The sequence below is a fragment of the Cornus florida genome, unplaced genomic scaffold, assembly GCF_030987335.1.
Source record: "Cornus florida cultivar Cherokee Brave unplaced genomic scaffold, ASM3098733v1 CherokeeBrave_3.0.0_Hap2_Chr01, whole genome shotgun sequence".
Classification (NCBI taxonomy): domain Eukaryota; kingdom Viridiplantae; phylum Streptophyta; class Magnoliopsida; order Cornales; family Cornaceae; genus Cornus; species Cornus florida.
Genome location: NW_026775571.1, coordinates 69935843 through 69958280, shown reverse-complemented (window position 1 = coordinate 69958280; position 22438 = coordinate 69935843). Strand labels below are relative to the sequence as shown.

The 22438-nt window shown below is 37.8% G+C and overlaps 1 protein-coding gene and 1 pseudogene across 1 annotated transcript; both read left to right on the top strand.

Annotated features, from left to right (window-relative positions):
• The first annotated feature begins 991 nt into the window (after window positions 1–991).
• On the top strand, window positions 992–4903 carry LOC132274177 (uncharacterized). The gene is made up of 8 exons (XM_059775383.1): window positions 992–1447; window positions 1736–2632; window positions 2786–2945; window positions 2997–3410; window positions 3504–3550; window positions 3650–3879; window positions 3973–4249; window positions 4574–4903. Exons 1-8 carry the CDS (start codon window positions 992–994, stop codon window positions 4901–4903), a joined length of 2811 nt encoding a protein of 936 aa, XP_059631366.1.
• Window positions 4904–17597: 12694 nt separating this feature from the next.
• LOC132284210 (small nucleolar RNA R71) lies at window positions 17598–17696 on the top strand (annotated as a pseudogene).
• The last annotated feature ends 4742 nt before the right edge of the window (window positions 17697–22438 follow it).

The window sequence follows — 22438 nt, the reverse complement described above, 5'->3', positions numbered from 1 at the left end:
ATATATATATCTAGGTATATATATGTTTTCAGTGTAATATATAAGCATGGGATATGATTGGATTAGTCGGAGGGGTAGTCCAGGACTGACTTAGTGATGCCTTTTGGGTATGGTCAGGGACCTACCTATTTGGGAGTGCACTACCCATTTTTTATGGCCATGGGTCTAATGAGCCCTTATTGTGTGGACGTAATCAGGGATCATCTGGGGAGTAGACGTACAATCCAGCCACATGTGTGTTTTTGGTAGTCAGGGATTATACGATTCACACCACTTTATTGGACGGGAGCCCGGGGCTCATATGAGATATGCAGATTTATTAAAAATAAAAGATGGTTATTTATTAAGTTTATAATTAATTGGGTTATACACATTTGAATAATGAACTTATTTGAGTTGCATATATATACAGGAATACAAGGTAAGGTTAATTTTCTGAACAATAATTGTGTTTAGCATTTATTACTGGGTTTGTGAGCTCACCCCGTTATCACATTTCTGGTACACGTTGAGTAGGAACGTGATGGGATCACATGATGGTGATGGATTTTGGCTAGCTTTTCGTATTCTTTGGTTTAGTTCAATTTCCCATTGTAATAAGAATGACGATATATTTTTGAGATTTAGTTCATTTTGTCCAATTGTTATGGATTATTTTTTGATAAGGTCAATTATTATTATGGTTGTACCGATTTAATAAATTAAAGGGAGATTTACATCTATTTCTTTATTTAATTATTTTTTTGTAAAGTTATGGTTGTGTAAGGAAAGTCATGCCAAATTTTAATACAAGACAAGAGTTCATGTATTTAAGATTTTGGGACGTGACAGTTTGGTATCAGAGCCTAGGTTAAGAATTACTTGGCTAAGAGAAGTGACAGTAGCAATAGAAGCATATACTTATACGAATTATCTGCTCTCTTACCATACTCCAGTTTAAAGTATAAATTACTTGTGAGACTTATCATTGACATTCTTTACTGAAAATAGGATGTCAGGTGCTGGAAGAGACAGAGGACGACCTGTTAGAGGCAGAGGTCAGGGAGGTGCTGGTCGTGGTGGTGTTGACCATGACGATGTTCAGTTGGAGGATGCACCTTATGCTTTGAATCCTATGATTGGATTTATCAGAGATATATGCAAATTGAGCGCTGTTGAATTTGTTAGAGCTACCGATCAACTTTATGCTGAGAAGTGGATTGAAGATATGGAAAAGTATTTTGAGATGATAGACTGTACTGAGGTGCAGAAAAGGAAGATTGGTGCATTTCTTTTATCTGGTGAGGCGCGCCAATGGTGGCTGTCAAAGACCAGGATGGTTGCGGACATTATAACTATGACCTGGGATGATTTTAAAACTCGGTTCAACGATAAATACTTTCCACAATCAGTGAAGGAGAAGAAGGCAACTGAGTTCATGCAGCTGGAACAGAAACTTGATATGACAGTCAGTGAGTAAGAGAGAAAGTTTACAAAGTTATCCTGATTCGCTCCTTACATTGTTGTGAATAAATTACACAAGTTCAGAAAGTTTAAGCGGGGGTTGATCTCTCATGTGTAGAAGTTTGTGGTGGGTCATCATTTTGACACTTATGCTAAAGTGGTGGAATGTGCCATGGCAGTAGAGGAGAATAATAACATTGCCTTTCAGAAACAGAAGGAGCATAAGGCAGAACAGAAAAGAAAGGGGGCTAGCAGCTCTCAATAGAATCAGAGCAGCTCTCAACAAAATTAGAAGGGTCAGCAGCAACAGACTCAGAGAAACTGGCAGGGTCAGTCTTGGAAGAGAGGTAGACAAGATTGGCGAGCAGGGAAACGTCAGAGAGTTGGTAAAGGTGATCAATCCACAACTTTAGTACCAACCACACCTAATGATGCACAGCCATATCAGTTCAGTGGGAATTGCTACAATTGTCGTGAGCAAGGACATTTGGGTCGTAATTGTCCCAAGCCTCACAAGAATAACCAGCAGAAAGGTCAGGCACCACAGCATCAAGGAGGTGCAAGGGTTTGTGCAGTTATTCCAGATGGGAGACAGGATCGTGCACCACCAGCAGTGGAAGGTACACTTACTATTTATGGCAGTATAGCTAGAGTACTATTTGATTTAGGTTCTTCATATTCTTTTATTGCACTATCATTTGTGAACACACTGGGATTAAAACCTGGACATATAAGTAATGCCCTATCTATTACAACTCCACTAGGGAGCGCGACAACACTTGATAGAATATGTCGTACTTGTCCTGTTACAATTGGGGAGTTGGAGTACCCTATTGATTTGATAGTATTATGTATGAAAGACTTTAATGCTATACTGGGTATGGATTGGTTGACTAGATATCATGCTCAGTTGGACTGTCATGAGAGGATTATTGTATTCTTAATTCTGGGACAATTACCTTCTCGATATAAGTGTGGAGAGTTCGAGGGCACCATAACTATGGGATTTCTCGCACACATTAAGGTGGTTGAGCAACGCTTGACTATAGAGCAGTTGCCTACAGTGTTAGGGTATGCAGATGTGTTTCGGGATATTCCGGGTTTGCCTCCTAGGTGGGCAGTGGATTTCTGCATCGACTTTACTCCTGGTATTTCACCTATCTCTAGGGCACCATACAGAATGGCGCCAGTTTAATTAAGTGAGTTGAAGAAGCAGACTCAAGAGTTACAAGATCGGGGGTTTATTTAACCTAACACATCACCATGGGGAGCACCTATTCTATTTGTCAAGAAAAAGGATGGGTCACTCCGCTTATGTGTTGACTACCGTGCACTGAATAAGGTCACTATTAAGAACAAGTACCCATTGTCACGCATTGATGACCTGTTTGATCAACTCAGAGGGGCGCAGTCGTTCTCTAAGATTGACTTGAGGACTGGTTACTATCAGCTGAGGATTAGGAAGAAGGATATTCCTAAGACTGCCTTTAGGACTCGTTATGGTCTCTATGAGTTTTTAGTCATGCCTTTTGGGTTGACTAATGCTCCGGCAGCTTTTATGGATTTGATGAACAGAGTGTTTCGACCTTACTTGGATCAGTTTGTTGTGGTATTTGTTGATAACATCCTGATATATTCCAAGACTAAGGAAGAGCATGAGAGACACTTGAGCATTACACTTCAGACTTTGTGTGAGCATCAGCTCTATGCTAAGTTTGAGAAATGTGACTTTTGGCAGGAGCAGATTCAATTTTTGGGGCCTGTGATCTCTAAGGATGGAGTTTCAGTAGATTCTACCAAGGTGGAGGCTGTGATGAGTTGGAAGCGGTCTACTACTGTCACTAAGATTCGTAGCTTCTTGGGACTGGCAGGGTACTATAAGCGCTTCATTGAGGGTTTCTCCAAGATTACTGCACCTTTGACCCGTTTGACTTGGAAGGATGTGAAGTTTGTTTGGGACCACCGCTGTGAGTAGACATTTGAGAAGTTGAAGACGAGATTGACTTCAGCACCAGTGCTTACCATTCCTGTTAGTGGTGAGAGATTTGTGATCTACACAGATACATCACATCAGGGTCTTGGCTGTGTTTTGATGCAAGATGATAAGGTGGTAGCGTATGCCTCTAGGTAGCTTAAGCCACATGAGCAGAATTACCTTACACATGACCTGGAATTGGCAGCAGTGGTTCTTGCATTGAAGGTGTAGAGGCATTACTTGTATGGCAAGGAATTTGAGTTATTCTCTGATCACAAGAGCCTCAAATACCTCTACACTCAGAAGGAGTTGAATATGAGGCAACGGAGGTGGATGGAGAAGATGAAGGATTTTGATATGACCCTTCAGTATCATCCTAGAAAGGCGAATGCGGTAGTAGATGCCTTGAGTCGGAAACCGAGAGGATTAGTTGCCTTTATGATGATTCAGGAGTGGATGATGTTAGAGGCATTGGCAGAGTTTTCTATCATGCCGAGTTCTTAGAGTACAGGGGGTCTTTTTTGTAGATTGACTGTACAACCTACTTTGATCAGCCGGATCATTTATGCTCAAACTCAGGATGACAGGTTACAGACCAAAGCAGTTGAGGCTGTTAATGATGAATGTAATGTCGACTGGACGTATGGAGCTGATGGTGGTATAAGATTTCGAGGTAGGCTATGTGTCCCAGATTTAGCAGACCTCAAGAGAGAAATTTTAGAGGAGGCACACCACTCTAGGTACACAGTACACCCAGGTGGCACTAAGATGTATCATGATCTTAAGAAGCAGTTCTGGTGGGAAGGCATGAAACGTGATGTGGCAGAGTTTGTGTCTAGATGTCTCACTTGTCAGCGAATAAAGGCTGAACACTAGAGACCAGCAGGAATATTACAACCTTTGCCTATGCCTGAGTGGAAATGGGAGCATGTGACGATGGATTTTGTTGTGGGGTTACCGAGGTCAACATATAACCATGATACAGTGTGGGTGATAGTGGACCAATTAACTAAATCATCTCATTTTCTACCTATCCGAGCTACTGATACAGTTAAGGAATTATATAAGATCTACATCAGAGATATAGTTAAGCTCCATTGAGTGCTGGTGTCTATTGTTTCAGATCGTGATCCTCGATTTTCATTTTGATTTTAGAGTAGTTTCCATGCAGCTTTTGGTACTCCTTTGAGTTTGAGTACTGCTTTTCATCCTCGGACTGATGGCCAATCCGAAAGGGTCATTCGGGTATTAGAGGATATGCTTCGTGCTTGTGCGCTAGATTTTCGGGGCAGTTGGGAAGATCACATTCCACTGGTTGAATTCGCTTATAATAACAGCTATCAGGCTAGTATCGGAATGGCACCGTATGAGGCACTTTATGGTAGACCTTGTCGTTCACCTGTATGTTGGGCTGAGGTTGGTGATGGTAGTTTTTTGGGGCCAGAGTTGGTGCAAGAGACTACGGAGAAGGTTACCATCATTTGAGATCGACTTCGCACAGCTCAAAGTCGACAGAAGAGTTATACAGATCGATGCCTTCATGCTTTGGAGTTTAGTGTGGGTGACTTGGTGTTCTTGAAAGTATCACCAATGAAGGGGGTTACGAGATTTGGTAGAAATTAAGAAAGGGAAGTTAGCTCCTCGATTCATCGGACCTTTTGAGATCATAGAGAGGATTGGGAAGGTGGCGTATAGATTGGCTCTACCACCTAGACTATCAACTGTTCATGTTGTTTTCCATGTCTCCATGTTGAGGAGGTGCTTGAGGGATGAAACTTAGGTTGTTGACTGCACAGAGGTTCAGTTGCGTCCTAATGCAACCTATGTTGAGACGCCTGTTCGCATTGTTGACAGTATGGTGAAACAGTTGAGGCGAGCAAAGATACCTCTAGTGAAAGTGCAGTGGAATCATTAAGACGAGAGAGAGGCTACTTGGAAACTAGAATCAGAAATGAAGGGAAAGTACCCACATCTATTCAAATAAGGTACGCAAATTTTGAGGACGAAATTTCTTTCTAGGAGGGTAGAATGTAAGACCCGTGTAAATATATATATATATATATATATATATATATATATATATATTTATGTATTTAATTTAATTTAATAGTTATCTCTATTTGAATTTAAATGGGATATTGAGATAGAGTTAGTTAAGTAATTTAAATTTAAAAAAAAAATTAAATCGCTAAATTATCTCACCCAACTCCCTATATCTCTATAACTCTTCACTACGTTTTATTTATAAAATTAAAAAAGAAAAAAAAAAGAATATTGGCACGATACAGCGTGATAGGATGGAGACCCAGAGAGAGAGTTATCTGACGTCGTGTCTTTCTACAGTAGCAGGGGGAAGGAACGATCATCGGGCATTTGCGTAGGAAGGAAGAATTAATTATTACCCAAGCAAGTTAATCTTGCTTTGTACTTTTATACATAAATGTGACTTTGCATAGTATGTTCTTCGTCTATATAATTTATTTTTAGTATGTCTTACTAAACTGACATAAATTATTTTAATTATAATTACGAACAAGATGATATCTCACGGCTTGAATCCTTTAATTTTATTACAACTCTCAATTCCTAGACCATGATGATAAGTACCTGTTTAAATGTGGAATTTAGTTGGCTCAACTATTGTAGCATTGATTAGGGTGAATATATATTGTTACATATATGATGTTATAAGGGTGTGTGTACGTATTTATATGTATAACGTATGTGGATACCCTAATTTTATGTGAATTTAGGATAGAAGGATCTAATCTGGTATAATTACATATAACTTTATATATGTATAAACTGACTGAATTAATTTGTAAAGTCTGGATCATAGAAACTGTAAAATAATTTTATTTATTAGTGTGTTAGGGTAGTAGGGAACTAAAATAGTAAATGGATTTGTATACGTGCGTGTGTGTATGTGTGTGTGTGTGTGTGTGTGTGTGTGTGTATGTATATATATTATTTTTCTGACAGTCATGGAGTAGCTGGAGTTCTATTAGTGGTTGTTGTATAACTTGTATCAATTGTGACTAATATTATTAGGTAGAGGGTTAGTTTTTCTTAATTAAAAAAATAATTGGAGTCCATACCAGAATTGATTTTGTCTTTATGTGTTAGATGGTTCATGAGTCAGTAATTCATAGTTATAGTATGAACTGTGGGTTGACTAGAATTGGTTTTGCCTTCTTGTAAAGGTTGAAAGGATGGTTGGTTATTGGTTAAAGACCTAAGAAAAGGAATTCAGTCTTGTGAATGAAATGGGCCAGTATGTGCATGCAAACACACGGGCAAGCTATGGGTTTGATTGTTAGGCTTTGGTTAAGTTTATTGGAAATGGTGTAAAATAAGGTTCAATAGTTATTTTAAAATATTAGGAATTGTGCAAAGTAGTAGTTAAATAATATTATAAATTATGGTCTATTTTTAGCTTCTCAAATCATGTGGTAGAATTTTTAATTGTTTAATATATATATAAATATATATTTAGGTATATATATGTTTTCAGTGTAATATATAAGCATGGGATATGATTGGATTAGTTGGAGGGGTAGTCCAGGACTGACTTAGTGATGACTTTTGGGTATGGTCAAGGACCTACCTATTTGAGAGTGCACTACCCATTTATTATGGCCATGGGTCTAATGAGCCCTTATTGTGTGGACGTGATCAGGGATCATCTGGGGAGTAGACGTACAATCCAGCCACACGTATGTTTTTGGTAGTCAGGGATTATACGATTCACACCACTTTATTGGACGGGAGCCCGGGGCACATGTGAGATATGCAGATTTATTAAAAATAAAAGATGGTTATTTATTAAGTTTATAATTAACTGGGTTATACACATTTGAATAATGAACTTATTTGAGTTGTTTATATATACATGAATACAAGGTAAGGTTAATTTGCTGAACGATGATTGTGTTTAGCATTTATTGCTGAGCTTGTGAGCTCACCCCGTTATTACATTTCAGGTACACGTTGAGTAGGAACGTGATGGAATCACATGATGGTGATGGATTTTGGCTAGCTTTTCGTATTCTTTGGTTTAGTTCAATTTCCCATTGTAATAGGAATGACGATATATTTTTGAGATTTAGTTCATTTTGTCCAGTTGTTATGGATTATTTTTTGACAAGGTCAATTATTATTATGGTTGTACGGATTTAATAAATTAGAGGGAGATTTACATCTACTTCTTTTTTTAATTATTTTTTTGTAAAGTTATGGTTGGGTAAGAAAAGTCATGCCAAATTTTAATACGAGACAAGAGTTCATGTATTTAAGATTTTGGGGCGTGACAATACAATTGCGAAAGGATTAATAAGTAATCTAAGTAGATATATTAATGACTGAAAGTGTACAAACTGATTATAAATATCCGTCCATTCATGGAAGGAAAGATTTTTCATTACTTTCCTTTCATTCCCCACCTCCCTCATGTCTTTTGTCTTTATTATTCACCATTTTCCATATATCTATTACCAATTTGTCAATTGTCGGTCATTGTGGGGGTATAATTGCAAAAAGGACAAAAAAAGACTAAAAATTAGTGCTTGTGGATGATCATTGTAGGGTGTATATATAGTATTCCATATCATGTATACTTTTTGAAGGTTACCACCAAACTGTACTATTCATATTGATCTCATATTCACTCTGTATATCTCAATTAATGGGGTGGGTAGTTGTTGTGAAGAAGTTGTTGTTGTTATGGGTTTTCATAGTTTTATTGGTTGAAAACCAAAACCATGGAGGGGAACTTGGAAGGTTGTGTTGAAGAGGAGAGGATTGGCTTGTTTTAACTCAAGGTATCTTTCATTCAGAACATTGATTTGGTTCTTCCATCATGGGTTGATGAGAGAGAAAATGATTGCTGTGACTGGGAGAGAGTTGCTTGCAACCACTCTACAGGCAAAGTGGTGGAGGTCATTCTCGATCTAATGCTATATCAGTACTTTTCTGTTGATCAGCCTTCTTTAAATGTGGTCGTCATCCTACCATAAGCTTAAGAGTGTGCATTAAGGCGAGGGTCAAGTTTTACATTTGTAAAAGCCACTACTACCTTTCACTATAAATATAGCTAGGGCGAGTAGGGATCGTCCCAAGGGATTGGAGTCGTACTTGAATGTGGAATCGCTATTAAGGTCAGTAGGTCGAGTGATCAAACAAGTGATTGGTTAGTTGTTTAAACTAGAGAGCAACTAAATTAAATTAAGTAAGAATACAATGCTAAAGAGAGTAAGTAAGGGAGAGAGAGATCTTGAGGTTTAGAGATCACCACCAAGCAATGCATTTCTATATCATTGACAAGTGATTAATGAGAACAAATAGTGGGTTGCAATAGTGGTGTGTGTGTATTTGGTTGATTCAATAAGCAAGGATGACTAGTTAAGCATATATTGTCTAAACATCATGTGAAAGGCACAATATATCTAAGTTATGAAGCATATATTATCTAAACAATATGTGAAAGGCACAATAAATCAAAACAAGTTATTCATCCTTTCATTAAGCTCACAATCCAAATATAACACAATGATAGAGACATATGCTAATTGCATTCACAAGCTTGGATCATCAAACAACAAGCATAGATTGTCCTCCCATTTAACACTACACTACAACTACACTACATCTATACTACTAGCATGAAAATAAACTAGGGGAGAGGCACAATCCATCAAGAGGTAAGCATGAACCATCAAGAGAATCATAAAAGCATTCTTTTAAGCACAATGTTTTGACAATCTCTAAATCTATTGCATCAATACACATATACATGCATCAATAACACAAAATCTAGAGACAAGAACATGAACATCAATTCTAGCAGACATAGACATATGGATAGAATGAAATGATTAATTGAAAGCATTAAACCACATAAATCATTGAATAAACAAGATCTACATATATCAAATTGTCAAAACATCAATTACAACACTAATCTCTCAATAATACACAAAATTAAGATATAGAAAGCATGCTTGGGGCTAACTCTAGCCCCAAGAGGATGTCTAGCCACTCATGGTGAGGATGCTCCAACCCTCAAGGGCTAACTCCATGGAAGAGGTTTGCTCCTTGTTGATGAAGATCTCCAATGGTGTCTCTAGCCTCTTCTTTCGCTAAACTTCCTCTCCAAAAGATGATATCAAAAATAATATTGGCTCCCCTTTGAAAAAACAATCCTTATCCTTATATAGGTAGGTCAAAATGACACCCAAAATGAGCTGGGGTCGTGCACACAATATTCCCTAATGATTGGATAAAAGACAGCTTTTAATGGGATGGAATTTTAACTTTTTCGCACTGGAGGAAGTTCAATCGATCGAAAGTAAGTGAGATCGATCGAACTTAGGCTGGATCGATCCAACTGGCTAAGCTTTTTGGAAAAAGACAAATCTGAGATATCTATGGGAGATATTTATGGAAAAAGGACAAAAGTGGTTGGTGGGTGGTACAGCCATGGATTGGATCAATCATTTGGATAACGACAAAGGTGTTCGATCAATCGAAGAATGATGTATGATCGATCGAACTTTTGGACTTAAGTACTTTGGGTCAAGGCTTGGATCTATCTTGAAGTGCTGAGATCGATCAATGTTCGATCGATCGAACCTTGGACTTGGATCGATCGAACTTGCTGCTTTGCTTCATTTTGCTTCTTTCTTCCTCCATTTTGCTCCTTTCTTTGTTCAATCCCATAATTGCTTCAATTAAGCTCTTATTTGGCTGAGTTAGCTTATTTTCGGGATAAGTGCCTGAAAATGAAAATAATACGAAATCAATCTAAAATGGTAAAGTAAGATAGATAATGGTACTAGAATGCCTAAGCTTAAGGGGTTTAAATACGCACTTTTCAGTGCTCATCACACCCCCAAACTTAAATATTGCTAGTCCCTAGCAATGAACTAGAAAATAAAGGAATGAAATTAACAACTATACAACTATAACTAGAAAGCAATAAATGGATAACACCACTTTCGTAGGGAACACGATTGCACTTAGCACATGCAACAAGCCTTTTAAACCCCTAGGTTACCCCTAGTGGACGAGTGAAGTCTCGTGAGGGTTTCCAGAAATGGTACCCACAAACATTAAGCTCATTCTTTCAAAAGAGGTACCAATATTGCAAATAAGCATTGGGAAAAAACTACCTCAAGTATGCAATTTTTCAACTCTTTCCAAGCAATCTCGCAAAATCTCAACATCAAACAAGCAAGTATGGTCCTCCACACATTAAGAAAATGATCATGCAAATCAAAACAACTCTAGAATCCTTTTTGAGTGATCCGGCATCAATATGTTGCTATCTTAGTCAACTAAAGAATCAATCACATCATTACCCTCAAACTAGCATACAAATCTAGTACCGATCATTAAGACAAAAAGTGGACCTTTTATTAAAGTTTTATTGTTCTAGGTGCGCTTATTCTTTTCACCCGATTTTTTTTTTTAGGATCAAATATGGAAGTATAGTGTAATGTATTGATCTATTAAGCTTTCTAGCGATTCATGAGATCGAGCGTTAGGTCAATGACTCCCAAACCAGACGGCTTTAGGACATTAGGCGTTAAGACACCCCTACGAACTTACAAGCTCAAATCAACTAGGTTACAAATCAAGACAACTACCATCTAATCATTTCCCACTTCTCACCATTTGGGAAAAGTCCTCACTTTTTATTACTTTTGCTTTTGCTCTTTTTTTCTTTTTTTCTTTTTTTTTTTTTTTTTTTTTTTTTTTTTTTTTTTTTGTAAGCAAGTTCAATTATTAACCTAGAGTTTGGGCCCTCCACCTTTCGGCGCGAGAAGTTCAGTGCTTGATGAGGCTAGAATCCCAGCTACTTAGTGAAAAGGGGCTGTTATCCACCTTTATCAAGAATGAAAGCTTTCAATGTACTACTAGCTCAATTGGGATATAACCAATTCAATAATTAACAAAGCATGTACCCCACAAATGAATGCTAGTGTGCACCTGTGCTAGTGTAGAAGACTAGAGTGAATCTCAAAATAATCACAAAATCAAGATGATGTGGACCACAAGTGTAAGCAAGATATCAATCTTTTGAAAAATTTACTCCTAAATGGCATTCATAAGGCATACAAGAAGTATTGGACTCTCAAGTCAAGTAATTTTTAAATTTTAAGCAATATAGTCCTCAGAAGATCAAAATCATAGCTAGGTATGGACCAATCATAGAAATATCCCTCAAATACACGAGTCATGCTAAAAGTTTGAATTTAAAACTATCACTATAGAGCACCATTCCCCCAAAACTTAAATTGCACAATGTCCTCAATGTGCAAAGAGAACAAAGGAAAGAGTATACCAACTAAGTAAGAATGATTGGGACTGAAGTATCCGAAGTGGGTGGCATGGGCCCCCCAAACTTGGGATTAACTGTGCTTGGATAAACTCATCAGATAACAAAATGGGATAATCAGTGCACAGTGAACCTGCAAGTTTAAAAGGGATAAAAGAAAATGAAATGAGAGAGGTATAAGGGTGGTCCTGAAAATTGGTAGCACTCTCTCACTGAAGTCACTATGATGCACCTGATGGAGTCAAACATAGAGATATGATAATACAATCAGATGACATCCATAGAAAAAATAGATATATAAAATAGAGAAAGTGCAGGTACAACAAAAATATCAAAGCCGATAGACCGGTTGTAAAAATAATACAGTAACAATAATAAAGTATCAAAAGGAGAGAGGGAATGAGATAGAAAAGAGTGGAAGCTTAGGAAGATGAGGTAGGACGGGCAGGTCTGGCTCCGCGGATGTCTCTAGATAAATCTCTGAACATGGTCGCGACATCCGTGCGGAAGGTAGCGAACTCCGCTTTGTGGGCCGTGAGGTCAGCTCTGATGGAAACAACAGTGTCCTCGAGCGTCTGTAGACGCACTCCGAAGCCGGGGGTTAAGTCTGGTATGAAGGAGTCAGAAGACAGCTCCTGGGTCTGCTCCTGCTCGTGGATAGGTAACCCGGCTGGAGAATGCTGAACTGCGTCATCCGCTGAGTGCTCTAAGTCAATGTCTATATCAATGTCATCATGCTCGTTAGCTGGATCGACTGGTGCATCATCCGCTGTGGGAGCTGCTACTGCTAGCTCTGTTGGTGCCGGGGCTGCCTCTGCTGTTGCCTCCTCCTCTAACTCCAACTCTGCAGCCGCCAGTACGGCATGAGTTTGCAGGCGAGTGATAATAGCTCTGTAGCTCTTGTCCCAGTCCTTCTTGAGGAAGTGACAGGAACCTCTCTCGGGGTCCTCTTGCTGGTGGATGGGATAGCGCTGGTCTATGAGAATCTAGGTGATGAGGTGGCTGAATGGAAAAGACTTGGCCCTTCCAGGCGCCTCCTTGCTGACGTACTCATCGTAGAGCTTCCTCATCACGCTCCAGATAAGCGCAGGAATAGACACCCAGTGGCCTGTATAGAAGGCGTACAGGGCTTCTAGATAGTCGCCCCGCCTCTGAATCTTGTGTCTAGCCATGTATATGTTCCGAAAAAGCACGGAATCAATGAACCAAAGGTCGTCTGGAAGATATGTACGGGTGGCAAAAGTCTCGCCATCGGCATGGTGACCTGTGAGAAAAACCGCCATATCGGCGTAAAAAGGCCTGTGGAGCCTGGGATATGTCTCCTGTAGCTCGGGCGGGCACCGATGTGGACAGCGAGTCGAACAGGCTAGAGTATCCACTGTAATGGTGATCTCATGGCCATCAATAAAGGTGATGAGCTCGGCTGTAGTGCACGGCGACGGTCGGAGGTTCTAGTAGAACAACCGTACCAGTCGCGAGTAGATCGGCTCTGTGACTGGGGCAAAAATAGCTGAGAGGCCCCGCTGAATGATGTCTTGGTAGGCAGATCGAGTCAGCACCGATCTAGAGAAGAATGCGGTGTTAAATGCTGACTCGTGGTCGATAGTCATGTGTGCATATCGAGGCGCGAGTCTGTCGCGCTGTAAAGAAGCTGGCTGAACAGGTGGAGCCGACTAAGCTGGCTGCTCAGGGCCTCTATGCGGTGGAGATGGTGATGGAGTAAATGCTGGACGAGCTGGCGACTGGGGTGGAGTAGGGTGTAATGGCTCCTCTGTATGGGAGGGCTGCGCAGTCTCCTCTGTTCGCTATCGGACTCTCCTCTGTGTGTGCTTGGGGCTAGGATCCCGGACATGAGATGGACCAGCCCCGTCGTCAAGTCTGCGTCTACGTCTGGTGCCGTGACGGTGTCTACGTGCTACAATCTTAACATGAGCCATAGTCTGCAAATAGAATTTCAAGAGTTAGTGCCAGCATGTATAGAATATAAGGCACAATATAGAAACCTGTATGTCATATAAGATAGACAAAACAAGATATCGCATGATTCTATGCAAGTGGTAGAATATGAAACATGCCAAACAATGTGAGTATGAAATGCATCCAATATGGAATATCATAGGCATTGGGCATATATAAGGTAGCATGAACATAAGATAAGATGAATGAAATGTGTATATGAGATCTGTGAAATTCGATCGATCATAAAAAGAAATGAGATCGATCACAAAAGTTGGATTGATCGAAGGTTGAGTTGGATCGATCGCAAATATTCGATCGATCATAAATTTGTTCGATCGATCGAACTATGCAACGATGAAACCTAACAGTCACAGATCTATGACTTTTGAAGAACAGGGCCCACACGAACGTGTTCATGGGCCCTACAACACATCAAATCAATAACTCCCATCACCCAAACATGGCCCATACTCCCAAATCAAACAAAAATATCAAAAATATATACAACGATATACATATATATACATATACATATTTCAAGCATCAACAATGGAGGTTCAATCATATATAAAGCATGAATCAAACATATAAACTATGTATGCACGAGATTGAAGCTTGAAATCGACTAGTGAGGTCTTGGATCTTACCCAAATCGAAGGGAGATGTGGATGCAAAGAGGGAGGGATGAAACCGAGATGAGAGAGAGAGAGAAGCTTGGTTCTCACCGGAGATGGAAGATATGAGCTAGGGGAGATGATTTGCAGTAGAAGGGAATGAGAGGCTAGGGTTTGATGTGTTGAGATCGATCCAAATGATAGATCTCAAAACCCTTAGATCTTTTTTTAAAAAACATTTCCCGACTAGTTCGATCGATCAAAGATGAGTTAAGATCGATCGAACTTTGATGAACTCCTTTCAAAGTATTTTTGGATTTTTGGTTTTTTTTTTTTTTTTTTTTTTTTGAAATTTGCAAAAATAAAATTGAAAATTGAAAAATAAAGTAAAACAAAATATTTTTGATTTGCTTTGAAATATATATATATATATATATATATATATATATATATATATTAAATTAAATAATTAATTAAAAACTAAATAAATTAAAATATTTTTGAATTTTTGAAAACTTGTTGAAAATTGAAACAAAATAAAATGAGAGTGAAAATAGAATAAAATAAAAATGAAAATATTTTTGAATTTTTGAAAAGTTAAAAAGTCAAACTAAAGTTAAAACAATGAAATGAAGATTTGTGATCGATCAAAACAAGAGTTCGATCGATCATACAGAGAGCAAAAAATATGCAGGTTTTTGGTTCAAAAATTTGGCTAAGTATTGGAACATGAGATCGATCAAACTGAGAAGTTGGATCGATCGAAGAACTTTCAGATCGATCTTGGAATGTTTCGAATGATCAGACAGAGAGCTGAAAATATGCAGGTGGATGCAGGTTCAAAATTTTTCTAAGTGTTAAGGCATGAGATCGATCGAACTTGGAAGTTGGATCGATCGAATATCTCTTGATCGATCTGAGAATTAGTTCGAACGATGGAACAGAGAGGTGATTTGGATGCAGATTCTGCAGGCTCAAAAATATTCTAAGTGTCAACACTCAAGATTGATCGAACAGGATAGTTGGATCGATCGAAGGTCCTATGATCGATCCAACTGAGAACTAAGATCGTAGATTTTTCTTAGATCGATAGGACAGAGAGCCTATTTGGATGCAGGCTTGAAAATTTTCTAAGTGTTGGATTCAGATGGAAGTTCGATCGATCAAACTCAGGTATGAGATCGACCGAACTTATGCAGAATGCTCAAAAATGACATGAAAGCTTATGTAATCCTCACCAAAGTTCCTTGAAATGCATATAAACCAAAAACAAGTATCTAGACTTCGCAAGAAATGAAATGAAAGATAGAAATGGGGGAGAAATAGGGTTTTGACACCCTACGAATACCTTTGCTAATCTTTAACGTCTCTAGCAAGACATTGGGCTCTTTTAGCCCGGATCAAAGATCTTATAATGCATCCCCTCCTTGTTGGGGTGATGGATACTTTGAACTCTACCCAACAAATGGTCCTTTAAAGAACTTGTTAGATCAAGCTCAAAAGAGGCTTTTGATCCTTTGTCTATGTAATTACAACCTTTAGGCTTCCACGCCCATTCAAAACAAGAGTTTAAACAAGAATTTTAGAATGCAAGGTTGAAGATAAAGCTTTAGAAATTTTGGTTTTACACAAAAGTTTATTTCCTTGACATTAAAGATCATGACACTTTTCTACAACATTGACCTCTCCTTCATATTTGTCAAATGAATTGGGTGTGGGATTAAAGATATTCAACTTCACCTTCATGTGGCCAAATGAAATCTTCATTATCCCCGTCCTACAATTTATGTTGGCATTAGCGGTTGCCAAGAAAGGACGGCCAAAGATAACGGGAATTTAGCTCTTAAAATTGGAAATCGGTTCCGTGTCTATGACAACGAAATCAACGGGAAAGAAGAATTTATCAATCTTAATCAAAACATCTTCAATGACACTTCTAGGCTTTTTAATGGATCGGTCGGCAAGTTGCAAAACTACCGACGTGGGGTTCAATTCACCTAAGCCTAGTTTGACATAAACTGAGTAAGGAAGAAGGTTAACACTTGCTCCTAAGTCAAAAAGCGCCCGATTAATGATATGTTCACCAATGATGCATGATGTAGTAGGTGAATCAGGGTCCTTAAACTTTGGAAGAGTGTTATATTGCAAAATTGAGCTTACTTGCTCGGTCAAAACTACTTTTTTTGGTGCTTGGCTTTTGTTCTTTCGCTTTTGGGTGCAAAGATCTTTTAAAAACTTGGCATAAGCCGGAATTTGCTTGATTGCATCCAAAAGTGAGAGATTAACTTTTACTTGCCTAAACATTTCCAAAATCTCATTAGTCTTGACTTTTTACTTTTCTTTTGAAATGGACCCTTTCAAGGCGTCCGGAAATGGAGCTCTTGGCTCGAAAACATTTTGAGAATTTTCTTCTAAAGCCTCTTCAACACAAGAAGTTTTCAAATTAGGTTTCAATTCACTTTTCAACAAAATTTTCTCAACATCATTTTTCAAAACTTTCTTCAATGGATCATTTTCAAAATCGCTTTTCAAATCACATTTTTCAGCTTTCTCATTTATAGGATCATGCATATGCAATAAAGGAGGAATAGAATGTGAAACGGGATGGGTGACAACTTGTGGTTGCACCGGTTCACTCTCTTCATTGGTCATTTCTATTTGATTATCTACAACTCTACCACTCTGCAAGGTGGTCACCGCATTAACATATTCTATGGTACACCCCTCCGATGAGGATTGGGTTTCCACAACACATTGTTGCTTAGGCGGGGCATTAATAGACATCTTTCCCTTCTCTCTAGCATTAAGAGCGTTAGCTATTTGCCCTACTTGGGTTTCTAGCTTTGCAATAGATTGAGAGTGAGAATGAAGTAATTGTGTGTTAGCCTCTAAAGTGCCCAAAGCATTTAAAACTTTCTCTTCAAAAGCGGGACTTCGAGAATTACCTTGGGAATATGATTGGTTGGGAAAATGAGAATTAGAGAATTGATTCCCTTGTGATTGGTATGGCCTATAACCTTGGGATCCTTGGTTTTGAAGTGGAGGTGGAATGTATTTCCCTTGAAAACCGCCTTGGGAAGGGTTTAAGCCTTCTCCTTAGTTTTTCCAAGAGAAATTTGGATGATTCCTCCAACTTGGATTATAATGAGTACCATAAAGATTGTTCCCTTGGTTCACAAAAGTTGCATTGACTTGCTCATTAGGTTCACTTTGCACTTGTCCATGAGGACAATGAGAAGTAAAATGAAGAACTAATTGCCATTTGGGCATGTCATGGTGTGGACACTTCCTTAGCAATTCATTAAAGCGTTCCCATGCCTCATAGAATGTCTCCCCATCCCCATGTGTAAATTCTCGAATTGAGGTCCTCATGGCATTAGTCTTAGAAACCGGATAATACTTCTTTAAAAACTCTTGTTGCATTTCTAACCAAGAAGTGATTGAAAAGGCCTAAGATTGTTAAACCAATATTTTGCCTTGTCCTTAAGGGTAAATGGAAAAATTTTAAGCCTTAAGACTTCTTTCGGCATGTCCGTGTATTTTACGGTGGAATATACTTCAAGAAACTCATCCAAATGCTTGTAAGGTTCTTCACTACGAAGTCCATGAAAGTTAGGAAGCATTTGAATGGTTTGTGCTTTAATTTCATAATGGTGTGCTCGAAATGGTGGCAATTAAATACATGTGGGTGCATTATATTCATTTGGCACATAATAGTCTCTTAAAGCAAGTGGTGGGTTAGCAACTTGAGGTGCAACATGAACACCTTGATTTTGAATTCCTCGATTGACAATGGGAGGTTGTGGAGCATACATTTGCCTTGGCATTCCGAATGAAACTTGGCCTTGTTGTTGTGGTGGTGGGTGAATGTATGGCCTAGGCATGCCTAATGGTACTTGAATGTTCTCATTGTGCACATTTGGATGAAGGATGCCTTGTTGGTCTATGTGACCAAGGTCCTCAACATGATCATCATTATGGTCATCCATTGATAGGCGAGTTCTATTTGAACTTCCCCTTCCCCTAGGATTTCTAACGATGGATTCGAAATGCAAATCAAAAAGGACAAGAGTTGGTCTCAATGAACAACGACCATACATGCACAATAACAAATAAGCAAGCACAAAAAATGAACAAATACTTTGCCTTCACAACAATACAATTAAACTTCCTCCACAAACACAATTCCCATGTTTGAAACAATAATAATGCAATGACAAGAAAAATGCCTCCACGCGGGCTCATGATTTAACTAAGGAGATTGAGTCAAGAAAGTCTCATAAAGGTCCTATAGCACTTCAACTCCAAATTTAGCTTAGCTTAGCAATTTTTTTTATAGAATTTTTAGCTTTTTCCCTTATTTTGCTTTGCTCCTTAGCTTGGATGCTCCTTTGCTTGGCTTCTTTCCAACAATACACCTAGTCAAGTGAAAACAAACACAATAAGTAACCAAAAAGAAAAGTGAAATCAAAGTAAAGAAAAGACACGATCAAAAGAGTACTAATTCCTAATGAATTCCACAAATACGACGTTGCCAAATGCCCGGCAACGGCGCCAAAAACTATGGTCGTCGTCCTACCATAAGCTTAAGAGTGTGCTTTAAGGCGAGGGCCAAGTTTTACATTTATAAAAGCCACTACTACCTTTCACTATAAATATAGCTAGGGCGAGTAAGGATCGTCCCAAGGGATTGGAGTCGTACTTGAATATGGAATCGCTATTAGGGTCAGTAGGTCGAGTGATCAAACAAGTGATTGGTTGGTTGTTTAAACTAGAGAGCAACTAAATTAAATTAAGTAAGAATGCAATGCTAAAGAGAGTAAGTAAGGGAGAGAGAGATCTTGAGGTTTAGAGATCACCACCAAGCAATGCATTTCTATATCATTGACAAGTGATTAATGAGGGCAAATAGTGGGTTGCAATAGTGGTGTGTGTATTTGGTTGATTCAATAAGCAAGGATGACTAGTTAAGCATATATTGTCTAAACATCATGTGAAAGGCACAATATATCTAAGCTATGAAACATATATTATCTAAACAACATGTGAAAGGCACAATAAATCAAAACAAGTTATTAATCCTTTTATTAAGCTTACAATCCAAATACAACACAAGGATAGAGACATATGCTAATTGCATTCACAAGCTTGGATCATCAAACAACAAGCATAGATTGTCCTCCCATTTAACACTACACTACAACGACACTACATCTACACTACTAGTATGAAAATAAACTAGGGGAGAGGCACAATCCATCAAGAGGTAAGCATGAACCATCAAGAGAATCACAAAAGCATTCTTTTAAGCACAATGTTTTGACAATCTCTAAATCTATTGCATCAATACACATATACATGCATCAATAACACAAAATCTAGAGACAAGAACATGAACATCAATTTTAGCATACATAGACATATGGATAGAATGAAATGATCAATTGAAAGCATTAAACCACATAAATCATTGAATAAACAAGATTTATATATATCAAAGTGTCAAAATATCAATTACAACACTAATCCCTCAATAATACACAAGATTAAGATATAGAAAACATGCTTGGGGCTAACTCTAGCCCCAAGAGGATGTCTAGCCACTCATGGTGAGGATGCTCCAACCCTCAAGGGCTAACTCCATGAAAGAGGTTTGCTCCTTGTTGATGAAGATCTCCAATGGTGTCTCTAGCCTCTTCTTTCTCTAAACTTCCTCTCCAAGAGATGATATCAAAAATAATATTGGCTCCCCTTTGAAAAAGCAATCCTTATCCTTATATAGGTTGGTCAAAATGACACCCAAAATGAGCTGGGGTCGTGCACACAATATTCCCTAATGATTGGATAAAGGACAACTTTCAATGGGATGGAATTTTAACTTTTTCGCACTGAAAGAAGTTCAATCGATCGAAAGTAAGTGAGATCGATTGAACTTAGGCTGGATCGATCTAACTGGCTAAGCTTTTTGGAAAAAGACAAATCCGAGATATTTATGGGAGATATTTATGGGAAAAGGACAAAAGTGGTTGGTGGGTGGTACAGCTGTGGATAGGATCAATCATTTAGATAACGACAAATGTGTTCGATCGATCGAAGAATGATGTTGGATCGATTGAACTTTTGGACTTAAGTGCTTTGGGTCAAGGCTTGGATCTATCTTGAAGTGCTGAGATTGATCAATGTTCGATCGATCGAACCTTGGACTTGGATCGATCGAACTTGCTGATTTGCTTCATTTTGCTTCTTTCTTCCTCCACTTTACTCCTTTTTTTGTTCAATCCCAGAATTGTTTCAATTAAGCTCTTATTTGGTTGAGTTAGGTTATTTTTGGGATAAGTGCCTGAAAATGGAAATCATACGAAATCAATCTAAATTGATAAAGTAAGATAGATAATGGTACTTGAATGCCTTAGCTTAAGGGGTTTAAATACGCACTTTTCAGTACTTATCAAAATGTCTCCTTGTTTAAACCTTTTGACGGGTTACTGAGTCTCGATTTATCTTCCAATTATTTTAATGGCTCTGTTGAAAATGAAGGTAAAGTTACATAGATCCCTATTTACAATTTTCTTTTCTTGTTGCAGATTAAAGAGTTGTCTTCCTTTAGAGTAGCTTTTACTGACCAATTATGCTTTAACTTCAACTATCAGTCTCTTAATCGTACATCATATTCTAAAACTAAAATCATCTTCTCAAATCCTCGTTAGACTCTATCAAATAAATTTGTGATTCTTTTGCAATTCAATATGTAGCTAAACCTGTTCTATGTTCGTAATAGTGTCTTGTATTTTGAATATAAAACCTGAGTTTTCTTGGTTACGAGACCCATTTGTACGTCTGGATTTTATTTTAGTTTGTAATTAATATGATTATTTCTCTCGTGTTTTGAACTGAAGTATATATAAGAGCTTTAGAAAGAAAGATACGTAGTAGCTTTGTTAGGTTGAGGTTTGCAAGCGTAGAGGTAATAATTAAATCTCTAGACCATCTTTTAAGTCACATACTTGTGATTTCTTTTTCTTTTATATTTTCTTTTAATATATATACATATATAAATATATATATGATGTTAGATAAGCTTAAATCAAATTTATTTTATAATTGATTTATAAACAACCGTCCAACCCAATTATTCACGAAAAGAAATGTTTTTTATTATTTTCCTTTCATTCCTCCTCCCTCTTGTCTTTTTGTCTTTATTATTCGTCATCTTCCATTCGTCTATTACCAATTTGTCAATTGTTGTGGTCGTTAGAGGGTTCTAATTGAAAAAGGACCAAAAATATATATATAGAAGATTAAAAGTCTAACAATTGATTATAAATTTAAATAATTATATATATTTTTTGAAGATTAACTTGTATATCGATTATGTATTCACTATAAAAATAAAAATATTTCTTTTCTCCTTTCCTCCTATATTTTTTATAAAACTCTATTTTTTCTAGTTGTATATCAATGCAACGTTAATGAAATGTTCGGATCAATTCAACTGTTAAAATATGGATTAAAAATTGTAATGAAACTGAGCCCGAATCTAATTTCTGGTGGAAGGGAAAGACTTTTGGTTGCTTCCATTCATCTCCCTCTTTTCTGAAGTTTACTCTATTAATTATGCAACTTTTCTAACACGTGTATGTACAAAATTACAAACTATCAATTGTCATGCTCAGGGTGGGGCTACTCATAAATGCATTGATTGCGAAAGGACTAAGAACTACGTTTATGACTAAAGAAGTCTAAAAAACTGATTATAAATGTGGAAGGAAAGACTTTTCATCGCTTCGCCTTCTTCCCCCTCTCCTTCCTCTCGTCTTTTCTCTTCTTTATGTACCTTTTTCCATACGCCCATGTCCCATTTGTCAATTGGCTGTGCGGCCGTGGGGAAACCTATAAACATATTGATTGCCAAGGGACTAATAACTTGATAGAAGACTAGAAGACTGTATAAATATGAATGATCGTTACACAACTAGTCTCCTTTGAGTACTTTATATTGTGTCATACTTTTGAAGTGACCTTATATTGATCATATATTCACTGCAATTAATTGATTGGTGTTACAAGAAATGTTTGTTTCACATTAAATTTGAATGAAAGAGTAATTGG